The 23,982-nt window shown below is 43.1% G+C and overlaps 1 protein-coding gene and 2 pseudogenes across 1 annotated transcript; 2 read left to right on the forward strand and 1 right to left on the reverse strand.

Annotated features, from left to right (window-relative positions):
- Positions 1-679: 679 nt before the first annotated feature.
- Positions 680-10,142, reverse strand: LOC124057691 (trichohyalin-like). The gene is made up of 3 exons (XM_046386178.1): positions 9,944-10,142; positions 1,761-2,389; positions 680-1,391 (listed from the first exon to the last, which is right to left on the reverse strand). Exons 1-3 carry the CDS (start codon positions 10,040-10,042, stop codon positions 836-838), a joined length of 1,284 nt encoding a protein of 427 aa, XP_046242134.1. The 5' UTR covers positions 10,043-10,142; the 3' UTR covers positions 680-835.
- Positions 6,645-6,805, forward strand: LOC124058616 (annotated as a pseudogene).
- A 5,210-nt stretch (positions 10,143-15,352) lies between the features above and the next one.
- On the forward strand, positions 15,353-15,513 carry LOC124058607 (annotated as a pseudogene).
- The last annotated feature ends 8,469 nt before the right edge of the window (positions 15,514-23,982 follow it).

Raw genomic sequence — 23,982 nt, forward strand, 5'->3', positions numbered from 1 at the left:
TTTGCCTGATCATAAGATCTATAGCTCTATAGATATAGGTTTGTAAGAGTTAAATCTATCTCTGTATCTGTAGTCATTATTTCAGTAAAATTGAAAACCCATTTATTCAGTCTGGATTTTATCTTGTGATTTCTAATTTTATAGACTTATTATTATTTAAATATATTTATCTATCGCAGCATTTTATTTTTGAACAGGGTTATCAATTTCTGGTTTTACATGAAATACAAATATTAGATATTTATTTACTTGTATTTTCTCTTTTTATTTTGATATGTACATTTATTTATTTAATTATTAACCTTTCTGGTTATTCAGCGAAAATTAGCATTGGGTTTTGTTAATTTCACCCAGATAATTGAGTGGGGAAACCGAAGCTCCCGGCGTAAACCTGTAAATGCCTCACAGAAAGGTCTGGAATGAACCAGAACCTGACTGTAAGGAACCAGTGCTAAGCACTGAGACTGCATGGTGTCCTAAAACAAAATGGAAGGAAAGCTTGCAGTCAGCAGAATAATTAAAACAGATTAAAATGAAGGGAAAGATGAAAAGGAAAAGGTAATGTCAGAGATGAAAATATGAGGTCAGAAATTGTATATTTGTTGCCGCTGACTTGTTTTTTCCCATTATCCAGCTAAAATTAGCAATATATTTTTGCTAATTTCACCCAGATAATTGAGGGGGGAAACCGAAGATCCCGGCGTAAACCTGTAAATGCCTCACAGAAAGGTCTGGAATGAACCAGAACCTGACTGTAAGGAAGCGGTGCAAACAACAAAAGTGGTTAAATGAGGAGATGGGACAGGAATTAAGTAAGTTGGTCTGGCTGGTCATCTTATTTCATTTTGTTCCTCTGCTTGTTTACATATTTATAGCCCAGAGGGGGGGGGTGAGGTTTCACGTTGTAGCGAGGACAGCGATGTTCAGAGGGCTGCTCCACGTTGTGACACTGCAGCTGTCTCTTCTTCTTAGGCCTGCCACGTCTGGGCATTGGCTCCGAAGTATCTGCAGATAAGTATCTGCGATCCGGAGAGGGTCTGTCACCCTGTGGCTCTTTCTCAGTCTTAGGCCTGCCACGTTTGGGCGTTGGCTGCGAAGTATCTGCAGATAAGTGTCTGCAATCCGGGGGGGGTCTGTCACCCTGTGGCTCTTTCTCAGTCTTAGGCCTGCCACGTTTGGGCGTTGGCTGCGAAGTATCTGCAGATAAGTGTCTGCGATCCGGGGGGGGTCTGTCACGACGCCCTCCTGTAGCTGGAACCTTAGCAGTTAATGGGTTGTTAACTGCTTTGGAAATTGGTGGGAGGCGAGTATATGATGCAATTGTAGAGGGCACCTGAACCTCAGAGTCATCAGGTGAAGAGGAGAGGCAAGTCTGACCCTTTACAGTTAATCTTTCTTTGGAAATGGGTGTGAGGTGTGTAGTCTTTCTTTGGTGCACCATTTCTTCAGTTCTCTGTCCATACCGCATCTGACTTTCATACTGGCGGTTTTCATGTTCAACCATTTCTTGCTGTCTTTCCCTGTTTTCAATTAGCATTTCTGCATTCTCCGTGTCAATATGCCTCCTTTGGAGTTTGCTGTTGTATTCCCTGAGATCGCTATTCCGTTGAAGCTCATGCAAAAATGTTTGATGTTCTCCTCGGTTGTTAACTGCTTTGGAAATTGGTGGGAGGCAAGTATATGATGCAATTGTAGAGGGCACCTGAACCTCAGAGTCATCAGGTGAAGAGGAGAGGCAAGTCTGACCCTTTACAGTTAATCTTTCTTTGGAAATGGGTGGGAGGTGGGTAGTCTTTTTATTGCTGAGCTGCAAATTCTGGAGTTCTCCACATTTGTTCTGTAGCTTCTCTGAAGCCTTGTGAAGATCATGCTGCACACGCTGCTGGAATTGTTTCTCCTCCATAGCAGTCTGTTCTGCATTCCTGGCTTCAGCTTCATGTTCTTCCCCTTTCAGCTGCTGAAGGTGGGCTTGTTTCTGACTTGCCATGTTGGCATTGAATTTACTCACTTGGATGTTGTTCTCTTTGGTTTTCTGAGCCTTCACTTTGGTTTCTTCCATGAACAACCCGTCAGCGTTTTTGTCCATCTGCAGCTGGTTCATACAGAGCTGACGTTCATCTTGTTCCCTCTGCTTTTTCAACTCCATCATGAACTGTCTGCTAGCAGAATTTGACTGATGCATTGCAGCTCTCTCATCCTTCTTTTGCTTCAGCCGCTCTGTGTCTTTAGCATCTATTTTAGCCACATCTTTAGCAAGTCTCTGCTCCTCCTTCAGGGCCATAGCAGTAGCCTGGTCCTTGTTTGAGGCTGCCAGACTGTCCCAAACAATCTGGTTGCGCATCTGGAGTTTCCTGGCCCTTTCTGATCGCTCGGTCTTTCTTTGGTGCACCATTTCTTGAATGCTCTGTCCATTCCGCATTAGTGATGGGAATTCCGGCTCTTTTTAGAGAACTGGCTCTTTCGGCTCGGCTCACTAAAAAGAGCCGGTTCTTTCGGCTCCCAAACGGCTCTTCAGATTTTTTTTGTTGCTTTAATCAATATATTACTAATAATATGAAATTATAGGTTTAAGGAATTTAAACTTTTAACTTTTTTTATTCAAAACAAATTTAAAGCCAAACAATACAAAATCCCTTAAAAACAAGCAACACAACAAAATATAAATTAACAATATTTACTCTTCAGTGCTACAATAAATAATAATAAATAAACTAAAACTGAACAAACTTTTAACTATTCACAGTTCAACTTTTAATCAATACAAAATCTCTGAAAAACACAACACAACAAAATATAAATGAAAAAATGTAAAACAAAAAGAAAAAGATCAGCATCCAAATAACCTGTCTAATGAAGATTGGCATTCAGAAACACCAAGTGCCTCAGCTTTGAGGGACTGATTCGGCTTCTTCTGACGGTCCTGTTCGTGTGCTGCTATTGTGTGTGTAACTGCCGCCCCTCCCCCCTCTGCTCAGCGCAGTGAGCGCACGAAGCACAGACACAGAGGCGACAACACCACGCATATTGACCAATCACGTGCGGCTTCAAGAAAAAAAAAAAAGAGAGAGAGAGAGAGAGAGAGAGAGAGAAAGCGGCTTCCCCAATCAGGAGCCGGCTCCCATCGTTCACTTCAAAGAGCCGGCTCCCAGAGCCGTTACGTTCGCGACCGACACATCACTATTCCGCATCTGACTTTCATACTTGCGGTTTTCATGTTCAACCATTTCTTGCTGTCTTTCCCTGTTTTCAATTAGCATTGCTGCATTCTCCGTGTCAGTATGCCTCCTTTGGAGTTTGCTGTTGTATTCCCTGAGATCGCTATTCCGTTGAAGCTCATGCAAAAATGTTGGATATCCTATATCCTATATAGGTTTTCCCCTAAATAAAATGAATAAAAGAAAACTTTTGCCGCGAGTGACCAAAATGGGAGAACCAAAGAAACGCAAGATAGCAAGTGAGTGCAGAAAATTTCAGACACGGTGGGAAAATGAATATTTCTTCATGGAAGTCAATAGGAAATGTGTCTGTTTGATTTGCCATGAAAGTGTTGCAGTCATGAAAGACTATAATGTACGAAGACACTATGAAACCAAGCATCAGACCTACACGTCCTACACTGGTGCTGAGCGGGAAGAGAAAGTTAAGCAGATGGCAGCTAGCCTGCTAGCTCAACAGCAGTGCTTTCTCCGTGCTAACAAAAGAAAAGAAAGTGCGACATTAGCTAGCTACAAGGTAGCTGAACTCATAGCACGGCACGGGAAACCTTTCTCAGATGGCGACTTTATAAAACAGTGCCTCGTCACAGTCGCAGAAACGATGTGCCCAGAAAAGATGCAGGAATTTAACAACGTGAGCATGTCCAGAAACACAGTTGTGCGGCGAATCGAAGATTTGTCAGCTAACATAGAACACCAAGTGTCACATAAAGCTTGTACCTTTGACTTTTATTCCATTGCATGTGATGAGAGCACCGATGCTACAGACACCGCTCAGCTGCTGATTTTTCTGCGAGGAGTGGATGATAACTTTCGCGTTACGGAGGAGCTGCTTGATCTGAGGAGTCTAAAGGGCACAACAACGGGAAAGGACATGTTTGAAGCTGTGTCAGATGCAATTGACAAAATGGATCTTAAATGGGACAAACTGTGTGGAGTTACAACGGACGGGGCTCCGGCAATGACAGGCGAGCGCAAAGGAGTGGCCTCAATGGTGTGCGCCAAGGTACGGGACAGCGGAGGTGAGGCCGTTAAAATGCACTGCATCATCCACCAAGAAGCCCTCTGTGCCAAGACAGTCCAGCTTGATGATGTGATGAATACAGTTGTGAAAACTGTGAACATAATTCGGGCACGGGGGCTCTATCACAGAGAATTTCAAGCTTTCCTATCTGATGTTGATGCTGAATACGGGGACGTTATTTACCATTGTGATGTGCGCTGGCTCAGCCGCGGCTCCGTGCTGCAGCGGTTTTATTCCATGAGATCGGAAATTGATCAGTTTTTGAAAGAGAAGGACAAGCCTCTCCGTGAACTAAGTGACCCTCTGTGGTTGGCAGACCTGGCATTTCTAGTTGATCTCACTGGTCATCTTAACACACTGAACAAGAGCCTGCAAGGCAAAGACCAGCTTGTGCCGCAGCTTTACGCGCACATGAAAGCATTCGGCGCGAAGCTCCGTCTCTTTGAGACACAACTGCGTAATTTCAATGTTGCGCACTTCCCCACGCTGTCCGAAATTAAGTGTGGTTTTCCAAACGCCAACCTTTCTGCAAAAAAAGAAAAATATGTGTCTGTGGTCACATCTCTTAAGACACAATTCAGTCAGCGTTTCCAAGATTTCTCTGCCATTGAGAAAGAAATCAAGCTGTTCTCAACTCCCTTCCTGATGGATGCAGAAGAAGTGGAAGAGAGTCTGCAATTGGAGCTTATCGAAATGCAGTGTGATGACTCTCTGAAGAATCAGCATCAGCTGCTCTCCCTCCCCGACTTCTACCAGCGCTTGGAAACGATCAAGTTTCCTCTGATGCGCCGTCACGCAAAAAGGATGATGAGTCTGTTCGGCTCAACATACATTTGCGAGCAAACGTTTTCTCTGTTAACTCTGAACAAAAGCAGACTGAGAACCAAAATGACCGACAGCCACCTCCGTGATGTCCTTCGCATCTCAACCACCAAACTCACTCCTGACCTGCCAGCCATGCTTCGGTCTAAAGCGCAGCATCACTGCTCCCACTAAGTGCAACGCTGTTCCTATTAAAGGTGAGCTAAAATATATCATACGGTATTCATGTGTTCACAAGCTCAATTATTTAATTACTTCAGACAATTTAAGTTGATAACATTTTTCTAGCAAACGTTAGTTTGTGTCAACGACTTTAATAACTTATTAATAAAAACTCAATAACTGCATCTTATTTTCACCCTTTATACAGGGCTATGAAGAGGAGTCACCATCCTGACTAAGAAGCAATCTAAGGCTGCTGCAAATGAGCTGAAAATCCTTTTTGAAACAAATAAAATAAAATAAATGAAAATTCATTAAGGGAAAGTGATGTAGGTTTTTTTTCCTTTAAGCATATTCAGTTATCAAGCATAGTCTACCTAAATTTGATGGATTTGCTTCTGCGAAATTGTTTTGAGTCCTCCTCGAAAGTCCTCCTCTGTAAGCACATAATTTTTTTTCATTGGCTGCACCTCCATTGTTTTTGGCTCTTGCATTTTCTGCCAACGAGCCTTAAGAAGCTTTCCCTCTGCTCTCAAATTCTGATGAAGCGTGCTTATCTTTTTTCCTGCCTGCATGTTGTACATTTCCAATTATTGTTTCTTGTATTATTATGCTGAATGTGTTGTGTGTATCTCTTGTATATGTTTTTGTACGTAGCTGAGGTCGGTCACTGACTGTAGCTCTGCCACAAAATGGTGAACAACCACACAAATGGTGACTCAGCACACAAAGCAGCAAATGAACATGCGAGGGATGACTCAGCAAAACCAACATGGCTACAGAAAAGCACGCCAGGCGTATTATTCAGAACCAAGGTGGTGATAACCCACGTGACGTGGCTTACGTGCCCACAGAAGAGAACAATGAGCGAAAGCCTTTGGGCGCCACGTACCCCTTTGTTACGATTCGTGATCGCGTGCTCGGGGTTTCGCCTCACTGTTCAGAAAGAAGAGTGTGAGGAAGAAAGATAGGAGTGAAATAAGCAGAAAACACAACCCAATAAAAAAAAAAATTCACTATAATTCTTTGGAGTCCCGCGTATGACCACACAATAGCGTTAAATAGAGTTAAACCGGAGCTTATCTGTTGTTTAAGTGTTCCCTTTATTTTTTTGAGCAGTGTATATTTAAATTGAATAAATGAAGAATTCTATCGCCTGGATTTTAACGCACTCATTCATAGCTGATATCTTATTTAATAGTAGCACATCACGTGACCAGAAATGGCCTCAAACCGCATTTACCAAAGAAATGCTCCGTAACTTAAGTCTAGAATCTTGTGAGCTTTTTTGGTGCCGATTAGTCGCAGAACACCCTACCCACTTCTGTTGATATTTCATTTGTAGTAATAGGAGTTATGTTCAACCGAGAGTGAGAGTCACAGTCAGGACGCTAACTCGCCCACTTTGGCCGATAACTGCTAACGCTTCTCGGCCTTTTGGCTAAGATCAAGTGTAGTATCTGTTCTCATCAGTTTAATATCTGATATGTCCTCTACCTGGGAACCATATATTAAATTGATTTTTGGAACAGGGTCAGCTGTGGCCGCAGTGTGTATTGCACATACGCAAATTATAGATCAAAACGCAGGGATTTTCGTCCCGGGTGTGTCGTGCCACTCATTGCCATATCAGTAATGCTTTTTGGTCAGGAGCTCCTCAAGCACAGGGAGCGCGCCTCTCTCCTCTCATTGACTCCCATGTTAAATTTGTCCTGCTTGTACGAAAATATCCTTTGACCGGGAAAGATGAAATTCAGCATGATGTTAGTACACAAGTACCTGGTGCTCACGGTGAAAGAATTTTTGCCTTGCGACTTTTCGTTTGGTCGCAAGAAGTATGTGTTCGAGGGCCTTTTTCTACCTACCTCTTTTTTCCGGGAGGTTTCTCTGCTCTCTCAGTGTGACCCTCACTGGCTGACAGGAAAGGGAGGGGCTGGGGAGAGAAGGGGGGGTATTTCTATGGTAACGTGCACAGCTGCTCAACTGACTTGCAGTCTTTTCCATGATTACATCTTGATCATCTAAGATGGCTGCTCCCATTACCAATGAACCAACTCATTGATAACCAATAAAACTATACTGTGTTAATGAATCACAATTATTGTCAGCACACAAAATGGCTGCTCCCACTACTACTACATGGAGCCCGATGGACACCCAGTGTATATTAATAAGATACACACAACAACATGCATATATCTTCTTTATCTTATATCTTATCGGTGTGCAAGCAACAAGGTGGAGTGACAGCAGGGACGGCCAATCACACAAGAAACGGCAGAGCCAATCGAGGAGCTTGTGGGCGGTCTAAACTAAGGGAAACAGGCTTCAGCTTGAGCGGCCGTTTTCCGCTTGGTCCTAGTGCTTGACGGCTCTCTGTTTACTATAGAATAGCGTAACATTGTTTTTGGACGGTAAGGGGCGGCAGGGGACCAAAACGGCCTTTTGAAAAAGTGCAGGGGACATGTCCCCTGTGTGTCCCCCCACGTCCGTGCTACTACTACTACTAATCATCATCATCATAAGAGGTTCATATTTTATCAGACAGACTTAACTCGATGTTCACTCCTGCTTCTACTGCCGCCCTGCTGCTCTGAATGGAAATGACAGGCTTGTTTGAAATTTGTGCCTCACCTGGAAAGCACTCAAGAACAGGCAGCAGCAGCACTGGGGGCCCAGACAAAATGCTAAAAGTCGGATGGTTTCTAATGGCCTTCAGTCTTTACAGGAAGTCACAGAAACACTCAGTTCCTGTTAGATCCCAATCCGATTTATTTCAATGATGTCAGTTTGTATACAGTCTCTGGTCATTGTAATTATGTCACTGATTTCTGTTTATCGTTTAACCTACACTGTGGACGAGGCTTGAAACTACTGACTGAACAAAGAAAATAAATTTATGTACACTGTGTCATATGTAATGTGTGTAATGACATCGGTAATCAACTCGGTTTCATTCCAGTGAAGCAGCTCTTAACAAGTTGGTGTTTTGGTGGGAAGTAAATCCTCAAATTCCACTCATATCCACATCTGTTTCAGGCAAAAACAGTCAGCTAACTGGTGATTCCCTCGACAGGAACATGCTAAAAACTTGGATCAAATGAATTAAACACTACCCAACCTTCAGAAGGAAAAAAAAAAGCGGAAAAAACCCCCAGCAAGTTTGTATATCAGTCTGATCACAAATTAGTATGTGATTTTTACAGTATCTGCTATCCACAGCTTTTTTTTTATAGCGTACAAAGAACTGGAATGAATCAGAACCTGACTGTAAGGAACCGGTGCAAACAACAAAAGTGGTTAAATGAGCAGATGGGACAGGAATTAAATAAGTTGGTCTGACTGGTCATCTTATTTCATTTTGTTCCTCTGCTTGCTTACATATTTATAGCCCAGGAGAGGGGGGGGGGGGGGGGGGGGGGTGAGGTTTCATGTTGTAGCGAGTACAGCGAGGTTCAGAGGGCTGCTCCACGTTGTGACCCTGCAGCTGCCTCGTTTTCTTAGGCCTGTGGCTCTGTCTCAACCGTACCCCTGCAAAGTCTGGGCAGTGGCTGAAAAGTATCTGCAGATAAGTAGGTGTGATCCATGTGTGGCCAAATGGGGAGGCAGGAGGAAGGTTGCCCGACAACGCCACCTGAGGAATTGCACCCCAGGAAGTAAACTCCAGTCAGCACGTCTATTACGATAAGGTCACACAGGTTTGTCACACTGGAAGGACAGATGACGGACATCCAAATGACAACGACAATATTTATTTAATAATGACAGCAATGCTTAAAATCATACACAACTATATCCTCTGTAGCCTGAGTGTCAAAATAATGACCAAAGCTAAGGGCGGCAACACAGTACAACAAAACGACAAGGGGCAAGGCTAGCGCAGGTTTTGCAGACAAATAAAGAAAGGGAAAAGGGGACCAAACCACAAAAAAAAACCCACTACAAACCCAAATCACCACGTGCCACGCCAAACGATAAGGAGTGAAGGGGAAACCACCACCAGGGACGTCTGCCGCTCCGATCCTGCCCTGAAAAAAAAAAAGAAACAAACCAAATTATAACACCGCATATGCAAAAGAGGGGACACTCAGGCGAACAGAAAGATACAGAAGGCCACTATTAAAACACAACGCACACACGCAACACTCACCCACCCAAACCAGACCACACAATAAGAAGCACCCCCTTGACCAACTAAATCATTAATTAAAACAAAATAAACAAATATACAAACAAACACCAAAAAAAAAGAAGAACAAACAGAGAATAACACAAGCTTAAACCCCCCACCTAAATAAGCAACCACAGAAACAACAACACTCCACCTGCCACACATGCGGGGGTTGCGACCCTGTGGCTCTGTCTCAACCGTACCCCTGCAAAGTCTGGGCATTGGCTGAAAAGTATCTGCAGATAAGTATCTGTGATCCGGGGGGGGTTTGCCACCCTGTGGCTCTTTCTCAATCTTAGGCCTGCCATGTCTGGGCAGTCGCTCATTGGTCAGTGCACAATTTTCACAACGCCCTCCTGTAGCTGGAACCTTAGCAGTTAATGGGTTGTTAACTGCTTTGGAAATTGGTGGGAGGCGAGTATATGATGCAATTGTAGAGGGCACCTGAACCTCAGAGTCATCAGGTGAAGAGGAGAGGCAAGTCTGACCCTTTACAGTTAATCTTTCTTTGGAAATGGGTGGGAGGTGTGTAGTCTTTCTTTGGTGCACCATTTCTTCAGTTCTCTGTCCATACCGCATCTGACTTTCATACTTGCGGTTTTCATGTTCAACCATTTCTTGCTGTCTTTCCCTGTTTTCAATTAGCATTTCTGCATTCTCCGTGTCAATATGCCTCCTTTGGAGTTTGCTGTTGTATTCCCTGAGATCGCTATTCCGTTGAAGCTCATGCAAAAATGTTTGATGTTCTCCTCGGTTGTTAACTGCTTTGGAAATTGGTGGGAGGCAAGTATATGATGCAATTGTAGAGGGCACCTGAACCTCAGAGTCATCAGGTGAAGAGGAGAGGCAAGTCTGACCCTTTACAGTTAATCTTTCTTTGGAAATGGGTGGGAGGTGGGTAGTCTTTTTATTGCTGAGCTGCAAATTCTGGAGTTCTCCACATTTGTTCTGTAGCTTCTCTGAAGCCTTGTGAAGATCATGCTGCACACGCTGCTGGAATTGTTTCTCCTCCATAGCAGTCTGTTCTGCATTCCTGGCTTCAGCTTCATGTTCTTCCCTTTTCAGCTGCTGAAGGTGGGCTTGTTTCTGACTTGCCATGTTGGCATTGAATTTACTCACTTGGATGTTGTTCTCTTTGGTTTTCTGAGCCTTCACTTTGGTTTCTTCCATGAACAACCCGTCAGCGTTTTTGTCCATCTGCAGCTGGTTCATACAGAGCTGACGTTCATCTTGTTCCCTCTGCTTTTTCAACTCCATCATGAACTGTCTGCTAGCAGAATTTGACTGATGCATTGCAGCTCTCTCATCCTTCTTTTGCTTCAGCCGCTCTGTGTCTTTAGCATCTATTTTAGCCACATCTTTAGCAAGTCTCTGCTCCTCCTTCAGGGCCATAGCAGTAGCCTGGTCCTTGTTTGAGGCTGCCAGACTGTCCCAAACAATCTGGTTGCGCATCTGGAGTTTCCTGGCCCTTTCTGATCGCTCGGTCTTTCTTTGGTGCACCATTTCTTGAATGCTCTGTCCATTCCGCATTAGTGATGGGAATTCCGGCTCTTTTTAGAGAACCGGCTCTTTCGGCTCGGCTCACTAAAAAGAGCCGGTTCTTTCGGCTCCCAAACGGCTCTTCAGATTTTTTTTTATTGCTTTAATCAATATATTACTAATAATATGAAATTATAGGTTTAAGGAATTTAAACTTTTAACTTTTTTTATTCAAAACAAATTTAAAGCCAAACAATACAAAATCCCTTAAAAACAAGCAACACAACAAAATATAAATTAACAATATTTACTCTTCAGTGCTACAATAAATAATAATAAAAAAACTAAAACTGAACAAACTTTTAACTATTCACAGTTCAACTTTTAATCAATACAAAATCTCTGAAAAACACAACACAACAAAATATAAATGAAAAAATGTAAAACAAAAAGAAAAAGATCAGCATCCAAATAACCTGTCTAATGAAGATTGGCATTCAGAAACACCAAGTGCCTCAGCTTTGAGGGACTGATTCGGCTTCTTCTGACGGTCCTGTTCGTGTGCTGCTATTGTGTGTGTAACTGCCGCCCCTCCCCCCTCTGCTCAGCGCAGTGAGCGCACGAAGCACAGACACAGAGGCGACAACACCACGCATATTGACCAATCACGTGCGGCTTCAAGAAAAAAAAAAAAGAGAGAGAGAGAGAGAGAGAGAAAGCGGCTCCCCCAATCAGGAGCCGGCTCCCATCGTTCACTTCAAAGAGCCGGCTCCCAGAGCCGTTACGTTCGCGACCGACACATCACTATTCCGCATCTGACTTTCATACTTGTGGTTTTCATGTTCAACCATTTCTTGCTGTCTTTCCCTGTTTTCAATTAGCATTGCTGCATTCTCCGTGTCAGTATGCCTCCTTTGGAGTTTGCTGTTGTATTCCCTGAGATCGCTATTCCGTTGAAGCTCATGCAAAAATGTTGGATATCCTATATCCTATATAGGTTTTCCCCTAAATAAAATGAATAAAAGAAAACTTTTGCCGCGAGTGACCAAAATGGGAGAACCAAAGAAACGCAAGATAGCAAGTGAGTGCAGAAAATTTCAGACACGGTGGGAAAATGAATATTTCTTCATGGAAGTCAATAGGAAATGTGTCTGTTTGATTTGCCATGAAAGTGTTGCAGTCATGAAAGACTATAATGTACGAAGACACTATGAAACCAAGCATCAGACCTACACGTCCTACACTGGTGCTGAGCGGGAAGAGAAAGTTAAGCAGATGGCAGCTAGCCTGCTAGCTCAACAGCAGTGCTTTCTCCGTGCTAACAAAAGAAAAGAAAGTGCGACATTAGCAAGCTACAAGGTAGCTGAACTCATAGCACGGCACGGGAAACCTTTCTCAGATGGCGACTTTATAAAACAGTGCCTCGTCACAGTCGCAGAAACGATGTGCCCAGAAAAGATGCAGGAATTTAACAACGTGAGCATGTCCAGAAACACAGTTGTGCGGCGAATCGAAGATTTGTCAGCTAACATAGAACACCAAGTGTCACATAAAGCTTGTACCTTTGACTTTTATTCCATTGCATGTGATGAGAGCACCGATGCTACAGACACCGCGCAGCTGCTGATTTTTCTGCGAGGAGTGGATGATAACTTTCGCGTTACGGAGGAGCTGCTTGATCTGAGGAGTCTAAAGGGCACAACAACGGGAAAGGACATGTTTGAAGCTGTGTCAGATGCAATTGACAAAATGGATCTTAAATGGGACAAACTGTGTGGAGTTACAACGGACGGGGCTCCGGCAATGACAGGCGAGCGCAAAGGAGTGGCCTCAATGGTGTGCGCCAAGGTACGGGACAGCGGAGGTGAGGCCGTTAAAATGCACTGCATCATCCACCAAGAAGCCCTCTGTGCCAAGACAGTCCAGCTTGATGATGTGATGAATACAGTTGTGAAAACTGTGAACATAATTCGGGCACGGGGGCTCTATCACAGAGAATTTCAAGCTTTCCTATCTGATGTTGATGCTGAATACGGGGACGTTATTTACCATTGTGATGTGCGCTGGCTCAGCCGCGGCTCCGTGCTGCAGCGGTTTTATTCCATGAGATCGGAAATTGATCAGTTTTTGAAAGAGAAGGACAAGCCTCTCCGTGAACTAAGTGACCCTCTGTGGTTGGCAGACCTGGCATTTCTAGTTGATCTATATATATATATATATATTTTTTTTTTATATATATATTTTTTTTTTTTTTTTCTTGTAAATATTTTATTCTTCTTTTTATTATTATTATTGCTTTTTTGTATTTTGTATGGTGCACAGGACAGAGAAAAATCCGGAGTCAAATTCCTTGTATGGTCACACATACTTGGCAAATAAAGCTGATTCTGATTCTGATTCTGATTCTGATCTCACTGGTCATCTTAACACACTGAACAAGAGCCTGCAAGGCAAAGACCAGCTTGTGCCGCAGCTTTACGCGCACATGAAAGCATTCGGCGCGAAGCTCCGTCTCTTTGAGACACAACTGCGTAATTTCAATGTTGCGCACTTCCCCACGCTGTCCGAAATTAAGTGTGGTTTTCCAAACGCCAACCTTTCTGCAAAAAAAGAAAAATATGTGTCTGTGGTCACATCTCTTAAGACACAATTCAGTCAGCGTTTCCAAGATTTCTCTGCCATTGAGAAAGAAATCAAGCTGTTCTCAACTCCCTTCCTGATGGATGCAGAAGAAGTGGAAGAGAGTCTGCAATTGGAGCTTATCGAAATGCAGTGTGATGACTCTCTGAAGAATCAGCATCAGCTGCTCTCCCTCCCCGACTTCTACCAGCGCTTGGAAACGATCAAGTTTCCTCTGATGCGCCGTCACGCAAAAAGGATGATGAGTCTGTTCGGCTCAACATACATTTGTGAGCAAACGTTTTCTCTGTTAACTCTGAACAAAAGCAGACTGAGAACCAAAATGACCGACAGCCACCTCCGTGATGTCCTTCGCATCTCAACCACCAAACTCACTCCTGACCTGCCAGCCATGCTTCGGTCTAAAGCGCAGCATCACTGCTCCCACTAAGTGCAACGCTGTTCCTATTAAAGGTGAGCTAAAATATATCATACGGTATTCATGTGTTCACAAGCTCAATTATTTAATTACTTCAGACAACTTAAGTTGATAACATTTTTCTAGCAAACGTTAGTTTGTGTCAACGACTTTAATAACTTATTAATAAAAACTCAATAACTGCATCTTATTTTCACCCTTTATACAGGGCTATGAAGAGGAGTCACCATCCTGACTAAGAAGCAATCTAAGGCTGCTGCAAATGAGCTGAAAATCCTTTTTGAAACAAATAAAATAAAATAAATGAAAATTCATTAAGGGAAAGTGATGTAGGTTTTTTTTCCTTTAAGCATATTCAGTTATCAAGCATAGTCTACCTAAATTTGATGGATTTGCTTCTGCGAAATTGTTTTGAGTCCTCCTCGAAAGTCCTCCTCTGTAAGCACATAATTTTTTTTCATTGGCTGCACCTCCATTGTTTTTGGCTCTTGCATTTTCTGCCAACGAGCCTTAACAAGCTTTCCCTCTGCTCTCAAATTCTGATGAAGCGTGCTTATCTTTTTTCCTGCCTGCATGTTGTACATTTCCAATTATTGTTTCTTGTATTATTATGCTGAATGTGTTGTGTGTATCTCTTGTATATGTTTTTGTACGTAGCTGAGGTCGGTCACTGACTGTAGCTCTGCCACAAAATGGTGAACAACCACACAAATGGTGACTCAGCACACAAAGCAGCAAATGAACATGCGAGGGATGACTCAGCAAAACCAACATGGCTACAGAAAAGCACGCCAGGCGTATTATTCAGAACCAAGGTGGTGATAACCCACGTGACGTGGCTTACGTGCCCACAGAAGAGAACAATGAGCGAAAGCCTTTGGGCGCCACGTACCCCTTTGTTACGATTCGTGATCGCGTGCTCGGGGTTTCGCTTCACTGTTCAGAAAGAAGAGTGTGAGGAAGAAAGATAGGAGTGAAATAAGCAGAAAACACAACCCAATAAAAAAAAAAATTCACTATAATTCTTTGGAGTCCCGCGTATGACCACACAATAGCGTTAAATAGAGTTAAACCGGAGCTTATCTGTTGTTTAAGTGTTCCCTTTATTTTTTTGAGCAGTGTATATTTAAATTGAATAAATGAAGAATTCTATCACCTGGATTTTAACGCACTCATTCATAGCTGATATCTTATTTAATAGTAGCACATCACGTGACCAGAAATGGCCTCAAACCGCATTTACCAAAGAAATGCTCCGTAACTTAAGTCTAGAATCTTGTGAGCTTTTTTGGTGCCGATTAGTCGCAGAACACCCTACCCACTTCTGTTGATATTTCATTTGTAGTAATAGGAGTTATGTTCAACCGAGAGTGAGAGTCACAGTCAGGACGCTAACTCGCCCACTTTGGCCGATAACTGCTAACGCTTCTCGGCCTTTTGGCTAAGATCAAGTGTAGTATCTGTTCTCATCAGTTTGATATCTGATATGTCCTCTACCTGGGAACCATATATTAAATTGATTTTTGGAACAGGGTCAGCTGTGGCCGCAGTGTGTATTGCACATACGCAAATTATAGATCAAAACGCAGGGATTTTCGTCCCGGGTGTGTCGTGCCACTCATTGCCATATCAGTAATGCTTTTTGGTCAGGAGCTCCTCAAGCACAGGGAGCGCGCCTCTCTCCTCTCATTGACTCCCATGTTAAATTTGTCCTGCTTGTACGAAAATATCCTTTGACCGGGAAAGATGAAATTCAGCATGATGTTAGTACACAAGTACCTGGTGCTCACGGTGAAAGAATTTTTGCCTTGCGACTTTTCGTTTGGTCGCAAGAAGTATGTGTTCGAGGGCCTTTTTCTACCTACCTCTTTTTTCCGGGAGGTTTCTCTGCTCTCTCAGTGTGACCCTCACTGGCTGACAGGAAAGGGAGGGGCTGGGGAGAGAAGGGGGGGTATTTCTATGGTAACGTGCACAGCTGCTCAACTGACTTGCAGTCTTTTCCATGATTACATCTTGATCATCTAAGATGGCTGCTCCCATTACCAATGAACCAACTCATTGATAACCAATAAAACTATACTGTGTTAATGAATCACAATTATTGTCAGCACACAAAATGGCTGCTCCCACTACTACTACATGGAGCCCGATGGACACCCAGTGTATATTAATAAGATACACACAACAACATGCATATATCTTCTTTATCTTATATCTTATCGGTGTGCAAGCAACAAGGTGGAGTGACAGCAGGGACGGCCAATCACACAAGAAACGGCAGAGCCAATCGAGGAGCTTGTGGGCGGTCTAAACTAAGGGAAACAGGCTTCAGCTTGAGCGGCCGTTTTCCGCTTGGTCCTAGTGCTTGACGGCTCTCTGTTTACTATAGAATAGCGTAACATTGTTTTTGGACGGTAAGGGGCGGCAGGGGACCAAAACGGCCTTTTGAAAAAGTGCAGGGGACATGTCCCCTGTGTGTCCCCCCACGTCCGTGCTACTACTACTACTAATCATCATCATCATAAGAGGTTCATATTTTATCAGACAGACTTAACTCGATGTTCACTCCTGCTTCTACTGCCGCCCTGCTGCTCTGAATGGAAATGACAGGCTTGTTTGAAATTTGTGCCTCACCTGGAAAGCACTCAAGAACAGGCAGCAGCAGCACTGGGGGCCCAGACAAAATGCTAAAAGTCGGATGGTTTCTAATGGCCTTCAGTCTTTACAGGAAGTCACAGAAACACTCAGTTCCTGTTAGATCCCAATCCGATTTATTTCAATGATGTCAGTTTGTATACAGTCTCTGGTCATTGTAATTATGTCACTGATTTCTGTTTATCGTTTAACCTACACTGTGGACGAGGCTTGAAACTACTGACTGAACAAAGAAAATAAATTTATGTACACTGTGTCATATGTAATGTGTGTAATGACATCGGTAATCAACTCGGTTTCATTCCAGTGAAGCAGCTCTTAACAAGTTGGTGTTTTGGTGGGAAGTAAATCCTCAAATTCCACTCATATCCACATCTGTTTCAGGCAAAAACAGTCAGCTAACTGGTGATTCCCTCGACAGGAACATGCTAAAAACTTGGATCAAATGAATTAAACACTACCCAACCTTCAGAAGGAAAAAAAAAAAGCGGAAAAAACCCCCAGCAAGTTTGTATATCAGTCTGATCACAAATTAGTATGTGATTTTTACAGTATCTGCTATCCACAGCTTTTTTTTTATAGCGTACAAAGAACTGGAATGAATCAGAACCTGACTGTAAGGAACCGGTGCAAACAACAAAAGTGGTTAAATGAGCAGATGGGACAGGAATTAAATAAGTTGGTCTGACTGGTCATCTTATTTCATTTTGTTCCTCTGCTTGCTTACATATTTATAGCCCAGGAGAGGGGGGGGGGGGGGAGATTTCATGTTGTAGCGAGTACAGCGAGGTTCAGAGGGCTGCTCCACGTTGTGACCCTGCAGCTGCCTCGTTTTCTTAGGCCTGTGGCTCTGTCTCAACCGTACCCCTGCAAAGTCTGGGCAGTGGCTGAAAAGTATCTGCAGATAAGTAGGTGTGATCCATGTGTGGCCAAATGGGGAGGCAGGAGGAAGGTTGCCCGACAACGCCACCTGAGGAATTGCACCCCAGGAAGTAAACTCCAGTCAGCACGTCTATTACGATAAGGTCACACAGGTTTGTCACACTGGAAGGACAGATGACGGACATCCAAATGACAACGACAATATTTATTTAATAATGACAGCAATGCTTAAAATCATACACAACTATATCCTCTGTAGCCTGAGTGTCAAAATAATGACCAAAGCTAAGGGCGGCAACAAAGTACAACAAAACGACAAGGGGCAAGGCTAGCGCAGGTTTTGCAGACAAATAAAGAAAGGGAAAAGGGGACCAAACCCCAAAAAAAACCCACTACAAACCCAAATCACCACGTGCCACGCCAAACGATAAGGAGTGAAGGGGAAACCACCACCAGGGACGTCTGCCGCTCCGATCCTGCCCTGAAAAAAAAAAAAGAAACAAACCAAATTATAACACCGCATATGCAAAAGAGGGGACACTCAGGCGAACAGAAAGATACAGAAGGCCACTATTAAAACACAACGCACACACGCAACACTCACCCACCCAAACCAGACCACACAATAAGAAGCACCCCCTTGACCAACTAAATCATTAATTAAAACAAAATAAACAAATATACAAACAAACACCAAAAAAAAAGAAGAACAAACAGAGAATAACACAAGCTTAAACCCCCCACCTAAATAAGCAACCACAGAAACAACAACACTCCACCTGCCACACATGCGGGGGTTGCGACCCTGTGGCTCTGTCTCAACCGTACCCCTGCAAAGTCTGGGCATTGGCTGAAAAGTATCTGCAGATAAGTATCTGTGATCCGGGGGGGGTTTGCCACCCTGTGGCTCTTTCTCAATCTTAGGCCTGCCATGTCTGGGCAGTCGCTCATTGGTCAGTGCACAATTTTCACAACGCCCTCCTGTAGCTGGAACCTTAGCAGTTAATGGGTTGTTAACTGCTTTGGAAATTGGTGGGAGGCGAGTATATGATGCAATTGTAGAGGGCACCTGAACCTCAGAGTCATCAGGTGAAGAGGAGAGGCAAGTCTGACCCTTTACAGTTAATCTTTCTTTGGAAATGGGTGGGAGGTGTGTAGTCTTTCTTTGGTGCACCATTTCTTCAGTTCTCTGTCCATACCGCATCTGACTTTCATACTTGCGGTTTTCATGTTCAACCATTTCTTGCTGTCTTTCCCTGTTTTCAATTAGCATTTCTGCATTCTCCGTGTCAATATGCCTCCTTTGGAGTTTGCTGTTGTATTCCCTGAGATCGCTATTCCGTTGAAGCTCATGCAAAAATGTTTGATGTTCTCCTCGGTTGTTAACTGCTTTGGAAATTGGTGGGAGGCAAGTATATGATGCAATTGTAGAGGGCACCTGAACCTCAGAGTCATCAGGTGAAGAGGAGAGGCAAGTCTGACCCTTTACAGTTAATCTTTCTTTGGAAATGGGTGGGAGGTGGGTAGTCTTTTTATTGCTGAGCTGCAAATTCTGGAGTTCTCCACATTTGTTCTGTAGCTTCTCTGAAGCCTTGTGAAGATCATGCTGCACACGCTGCTGGAATTGTTTCTCCTCCATAGCAGTCTGTTCTGCATTCCTGGCTTCAGCTTCATGTTCTTCCCTTTTCAGCTGCTGAAGGTGGGCTTGTTTCTGACTTGCCATGTTGGCATTGAATTTACTCACTTGGATGTTGTTCTCTTTGGTTTTCTGAGCCTTCACTTTGGTTTCTTCCATGAACAACCCGTCAGCGTTTTTGTCCATCTGCAGCTGGTTCATACAGAGCTGACGTTCATCTTGTTCCCTCTGCTTTTTCAACTCCATCATGAACTGTCTGCTAGCAGAATTTGACTGATGCATTGCAGCTCTCTCATCCTTCTTTTGCTTCAGCCGCTCTGTGTCTTTAGCATCTATTTTAGCCACATCTTTAGCAAGTCTCTGCTCCTCCTTCAGGGCCATAGCAGTAGCCTGGTCCTTGTTTGAGGCTGCCAGACTGTCCCAAACAATCTGGTTGCGCATCTGGAGTTTCCTGGCCCTTTCTGATCGCTCGGTCTTTCTTTGGTGCACCATTTCTTGAATGCTCTGTCCATTCCGCATTAGTGATGGGAATTCCGGCTCTTTTTAGAGAACCGGCTCTTTCGGCTCGGCTCACTAAAAAGAGCCGGTTCTTTCGGCTCCCAAACGGCTCTTCAGATTTTTTTTTGTTGCTTTAATCAATATATTACTAATAATATGAAATTATAGGTTTAAGGAATTTAAACTTTTAACTTTTTTTATTCAAAACAAATTTAAAGCCAAACAATACAAAATCCCTTAAAAACAAGCAACACAACAAAATATAAATTAACAATATTTACTCTTCAGTGCTACAATAAATAATAATAAAAAAACTAAAACTGAACAAACTTTTAACTATTCACAGTTCAACTTTTAATCAATACAAAATCTCTGAAAAACACAACACAACAAAATATAAATGAAAAAATGTAAAACAAAAAGAAAAAGATCAGCATCCAAATAACCTGTCTAATGAAGATTGGCATTCAGAAACACCAAGTGCCTCAGCTTTGAGGGACTGATTCGGCTTCTTCTGACGGTCCTGTTCGTGTGCTGCTATTGTGTGTGTAACTGCCGCCCCTCCCCCCTCTGCTCAGCGCAGTGAGCGCACGAAGCACAGACACAGAGGCGACAACACCACGCATATTGACCAATCACGTGCGGCTTCAAGAAAAAAAAAAAAAGAGAGAGAGAGAGAGAGAGAGAAAGCGGCTCCCCCAATCAGGAGCCGGCTCCCATCGTTCACTTCAAAGAGCCGGCTCCCAGAGCCGTTACGTTCGCGACCGACACATCACTATTCCGCATCTGACTTTCATACTTGCGGTTTTCATGTTCAACCATTTCTTGCTGTCTTTCCCTGTTTTCAATTAGCATTGCTGCATTCTCCGTGTCAGTATGCCTCCTTTGGAGTTTGCTGTTGTATTCCCTGAGATCGCTATTCCGTTGAAGCTCATGCAAAAATGTTGGATATCCTATATCCTATATAGGTTTTCCCCTAAATAAAATGAATAAAAGAAAACTTTTGCCGCGAGTGACCAAAATGGGAGAACCAAAGAAACGCAAGATAGCAAGTGAGTGCAGAAAATTTCAGACACGGTGGGAAAATGAATATTTCTTCATGGAAGTCAATAGGAAATGTGTCTGTTTGATTTGCCATAAAAGTGTTGCAGTCATGAAAGACTATAATGTACGAAGACACTATGAAACCAAGCATCAGACCTACACGTCCTACACTGGTGCTGAGCGGGAAGAGAAAGTTAAGCAGATGGCAGCTAGCCTGCTAGCTCAACAGCAGTGCTTTCTCCGTGCTAACAAAAGAAAAGAAAGTGCGACATTAGCAAGCTACAAGGTAGCTGAACTCATAGCACGGCACGGGAAACCTTTCTCAGATGGCGACTTTATAAAACAGTGCCTCGTCACAGTCGCAGAAACGATGTGCCCAGAAAAGATGCAGGAATTTAACAACGTGAGCATGTCCAGAAACACAGTTGTGCGGCGAATCGAAGATTTGTCAGCTAACATAGAACACCAAGTGTCACATAAAGCTTGTACCTTTGACTTTTATTCCATTGCATGTGATGAGAGCACCGATGCTACAGACACCGCGCAGCTGCTGATTTTTCTGCGAGGAGTGGATGATAACTTTCGCGTTACGGAGGAGCTGCTTGATCTGAGGAGTCTAAAGGGCACAACAACGGGAAAGGACATGTTTGAAGCTGTGTCAGATGCAATTGACAAAATGGATCTTAAATGGGACAAACTGTGTGGAGTTACAACGGACGGGGCTCCGGCAATGACAGGCGAGCGCAAAGGAGTGGCCTCAATGGTGTGCGCCAAGGTACGGGACAGCGGAGGTGAGGCCGTTAAAATGCACTGCATCATCCACCAAGAAGCCCTCTGTGCCAAGACAGTCCAGCTTGATGATGTGATGAATACAGTTGTGAAAACTGTGAACATAATTCGGGCACGGGGGCTCTATCACAGAGAATTTCAAGCTTTCCTATCTGATGTTGATGCTGAATACGGGGACGTTATTTACCATTGTGATGTGCGCTGGCTCAGCCGCGGCTCCGTGCTGCAGCGGTTTTATTCCATGAGATCGGAAATTGATCAGTTTTTGAAAGAGAAGGACAAGCCTCTCCGTGAACTAAGTGACCCTCTGTGGTTGGCAGACCTGGCATTTCTAGTTGATCTATATATATATATATATATTTTTTTTTTATATATATATTTTTTTTTTTTTTTTCTTGTAAATATTTTATTCTTCTTTTTATTATTATTATTGCTTTTTTGTATTTTGTATGGTGCACAGGACAGAGAAAAATCCGGAGTCAAATTCCTTGTATGGTCACACATACTTGGCAAATAAAGCTGATTCTGATTCTGATTCTGATTCTGATCTCACTGGTCATCTTAACACACTGAACAAGAGCCTGCAAGGCAAAGACCAGCTTGTGCCGCAGCTTTACGCGCACATGAAAGCATTCGGCGCGAAGCTCCGTCTCTTTGAGACACAACTGCGTAATTTCAATGTTGCGCACTTCCCCACGCTGTCCGAAATTAAGTGTGGTTTTCCAAACGCCAACCTTTCTGCAAAAAAAGAAAAATATGTGTCTGTGGTCACATCTCTTAAGACACAATTCAGTCAGCGTTTCCAAGATTTCTCTGCCATTGAGAAAGAAATCAAGCTGTTCTCAACTCCCTTCCTGATGGATGCAGAAGAAGTGGAAGAGAGTCTGCAATTGGAGCTTATCGAAATGCAGTGTGATGACTCTCTGAAGAATCAGCATCAGCTGCTCTCCCTCCCCGACTTCTACCAGCGCTTGGAAACGATCAAGTTTCCTCTGATGCGCCGTCACGCAAAAAGGATGATGAGTCTGTTCGGCTCAACATACATTTGTGAGCAAACGTTTTCTCTGTTAACTCTGAACAAAAGCAGACTGAGAACCAAAATGACCGACAGCCACCTCCGTGATGTCCTTCGCATCTCAACCACCAAACTCACTCCTGACCTGCCAGCCATGCTTCGGTCTAAAGCGCAGCATCACTGCTCCCACTAAGTGCAACGCTGTTCCTATTAAAGGTGAGCTAAAATATATCATACGGTATTCATGTGTTCACAAGCTCAATTATTTAATTACTTCAGACAACTTAAGTTGATAACATTTTTCTAGCAAACGTTAGTTTGTGTCAACGACTTTAATAACTTATTAATAAAAACTCAATAACTGCATCTTATTTTCACCCTTTATACAGGGCTATGAAGAGGAGTCACCATCCTGACTAAGAAGCAATCTAAGGCTGCTGCAAATGAGCTGAAAATCCTTTTTGAAACAAATAAAATAAAATAAATGAAAATTCATTAAGGGAAAGTGATGTAGGTTTTTTTTCCTTTAAGCATATTCAGTTATCAAGCATAGTCTACCTAAATTTGATGGATTTGCTTCTGCGAAATTGTTTTGAGTCCTCCTCGAAAGTCCTCCTCTGTAAGCGCATAATTTTTTTTCATTGGCTGCACCTCCATTGTTTTTGGCTCTTGCATTTTCTGCCAACGAGCCTTAAGAAGCTTTCCCTCTGCTCTCAAATTCTGATGAAGCGTGCTTATCTTTTTTCCTGCCTGCATGTTGTACATTTCCAATTATTGTTTCTTGTATTATTATGCTGAATGTGTTGTGTGTATCTCTTGTATATGTTTTTGTACGTAGCTGAGGTCGGTCACTGACTGTAGCTCTGCCACAAAATGGTGAACAACCACACAAATGGTGACTCAGCACACAAAGCAGCAAATGAACATGCGAGGGATGACTCAGCAAAACCAACATGGCTACAGAAAAGCACGCCAGGCGTATTATTCAGAACCAAGGTGGTGATAACCCACGTGACGTGGCTTACGTGCCCACAGAAGAGAACAATGAGCGAAAGCCTTTGGGCGCCACGTACCCCTTTGTTACGATTCGTGATCGCGTGCTCGGGGTTTCGCTTCACTGTTCAGAAAGAAGAGTGTGAGGAAGAAAGATAGGAGTGAAATAAGCAGAAAACACAACCCAATAAAAAAAAAAATTCACTATAATTCTTTGGAGTCCCGCGTATGACCACACAATAGCGTTAAATAGAGTTAAACCGGAGCTTATCTGTTGTTTAAGTGTTCCCTTTATTTTTTTTGAGCAGTGTATATTTAAATTGAATAAATGAAGAATTCTATCACCTGGATTTTAACGCACTCATTCATAGCTGATATCTTATTTAATAGTAGCACATCACGTGACCAGAAATGGCCTCAAACCGCATTTACCAAAGAAATGCTCCGTAACTTAAGTCTAGAATCTTGTGAGCTTTTTTGGTGCCGATTAGTCGCAGAACACCCTACCCACTTCTGTTGATATTTCATTTGTAGTAATA

This window comes from Scatophagus argus, chromosome 4, assembly GCF_020382885.2.
Source record: "Scatophagus argus isolate fScaArg1 chromosome 4, fScaArg1.pri, whole genome shotgun sequence".
In the NCBI taxonomy this organism is placed as follows: domain Eukaryota; kingdom Metazoa; phylum Chordata; class Actinopteri; family Scatophagidae; genus Scatophagus; species Scatophagus argus.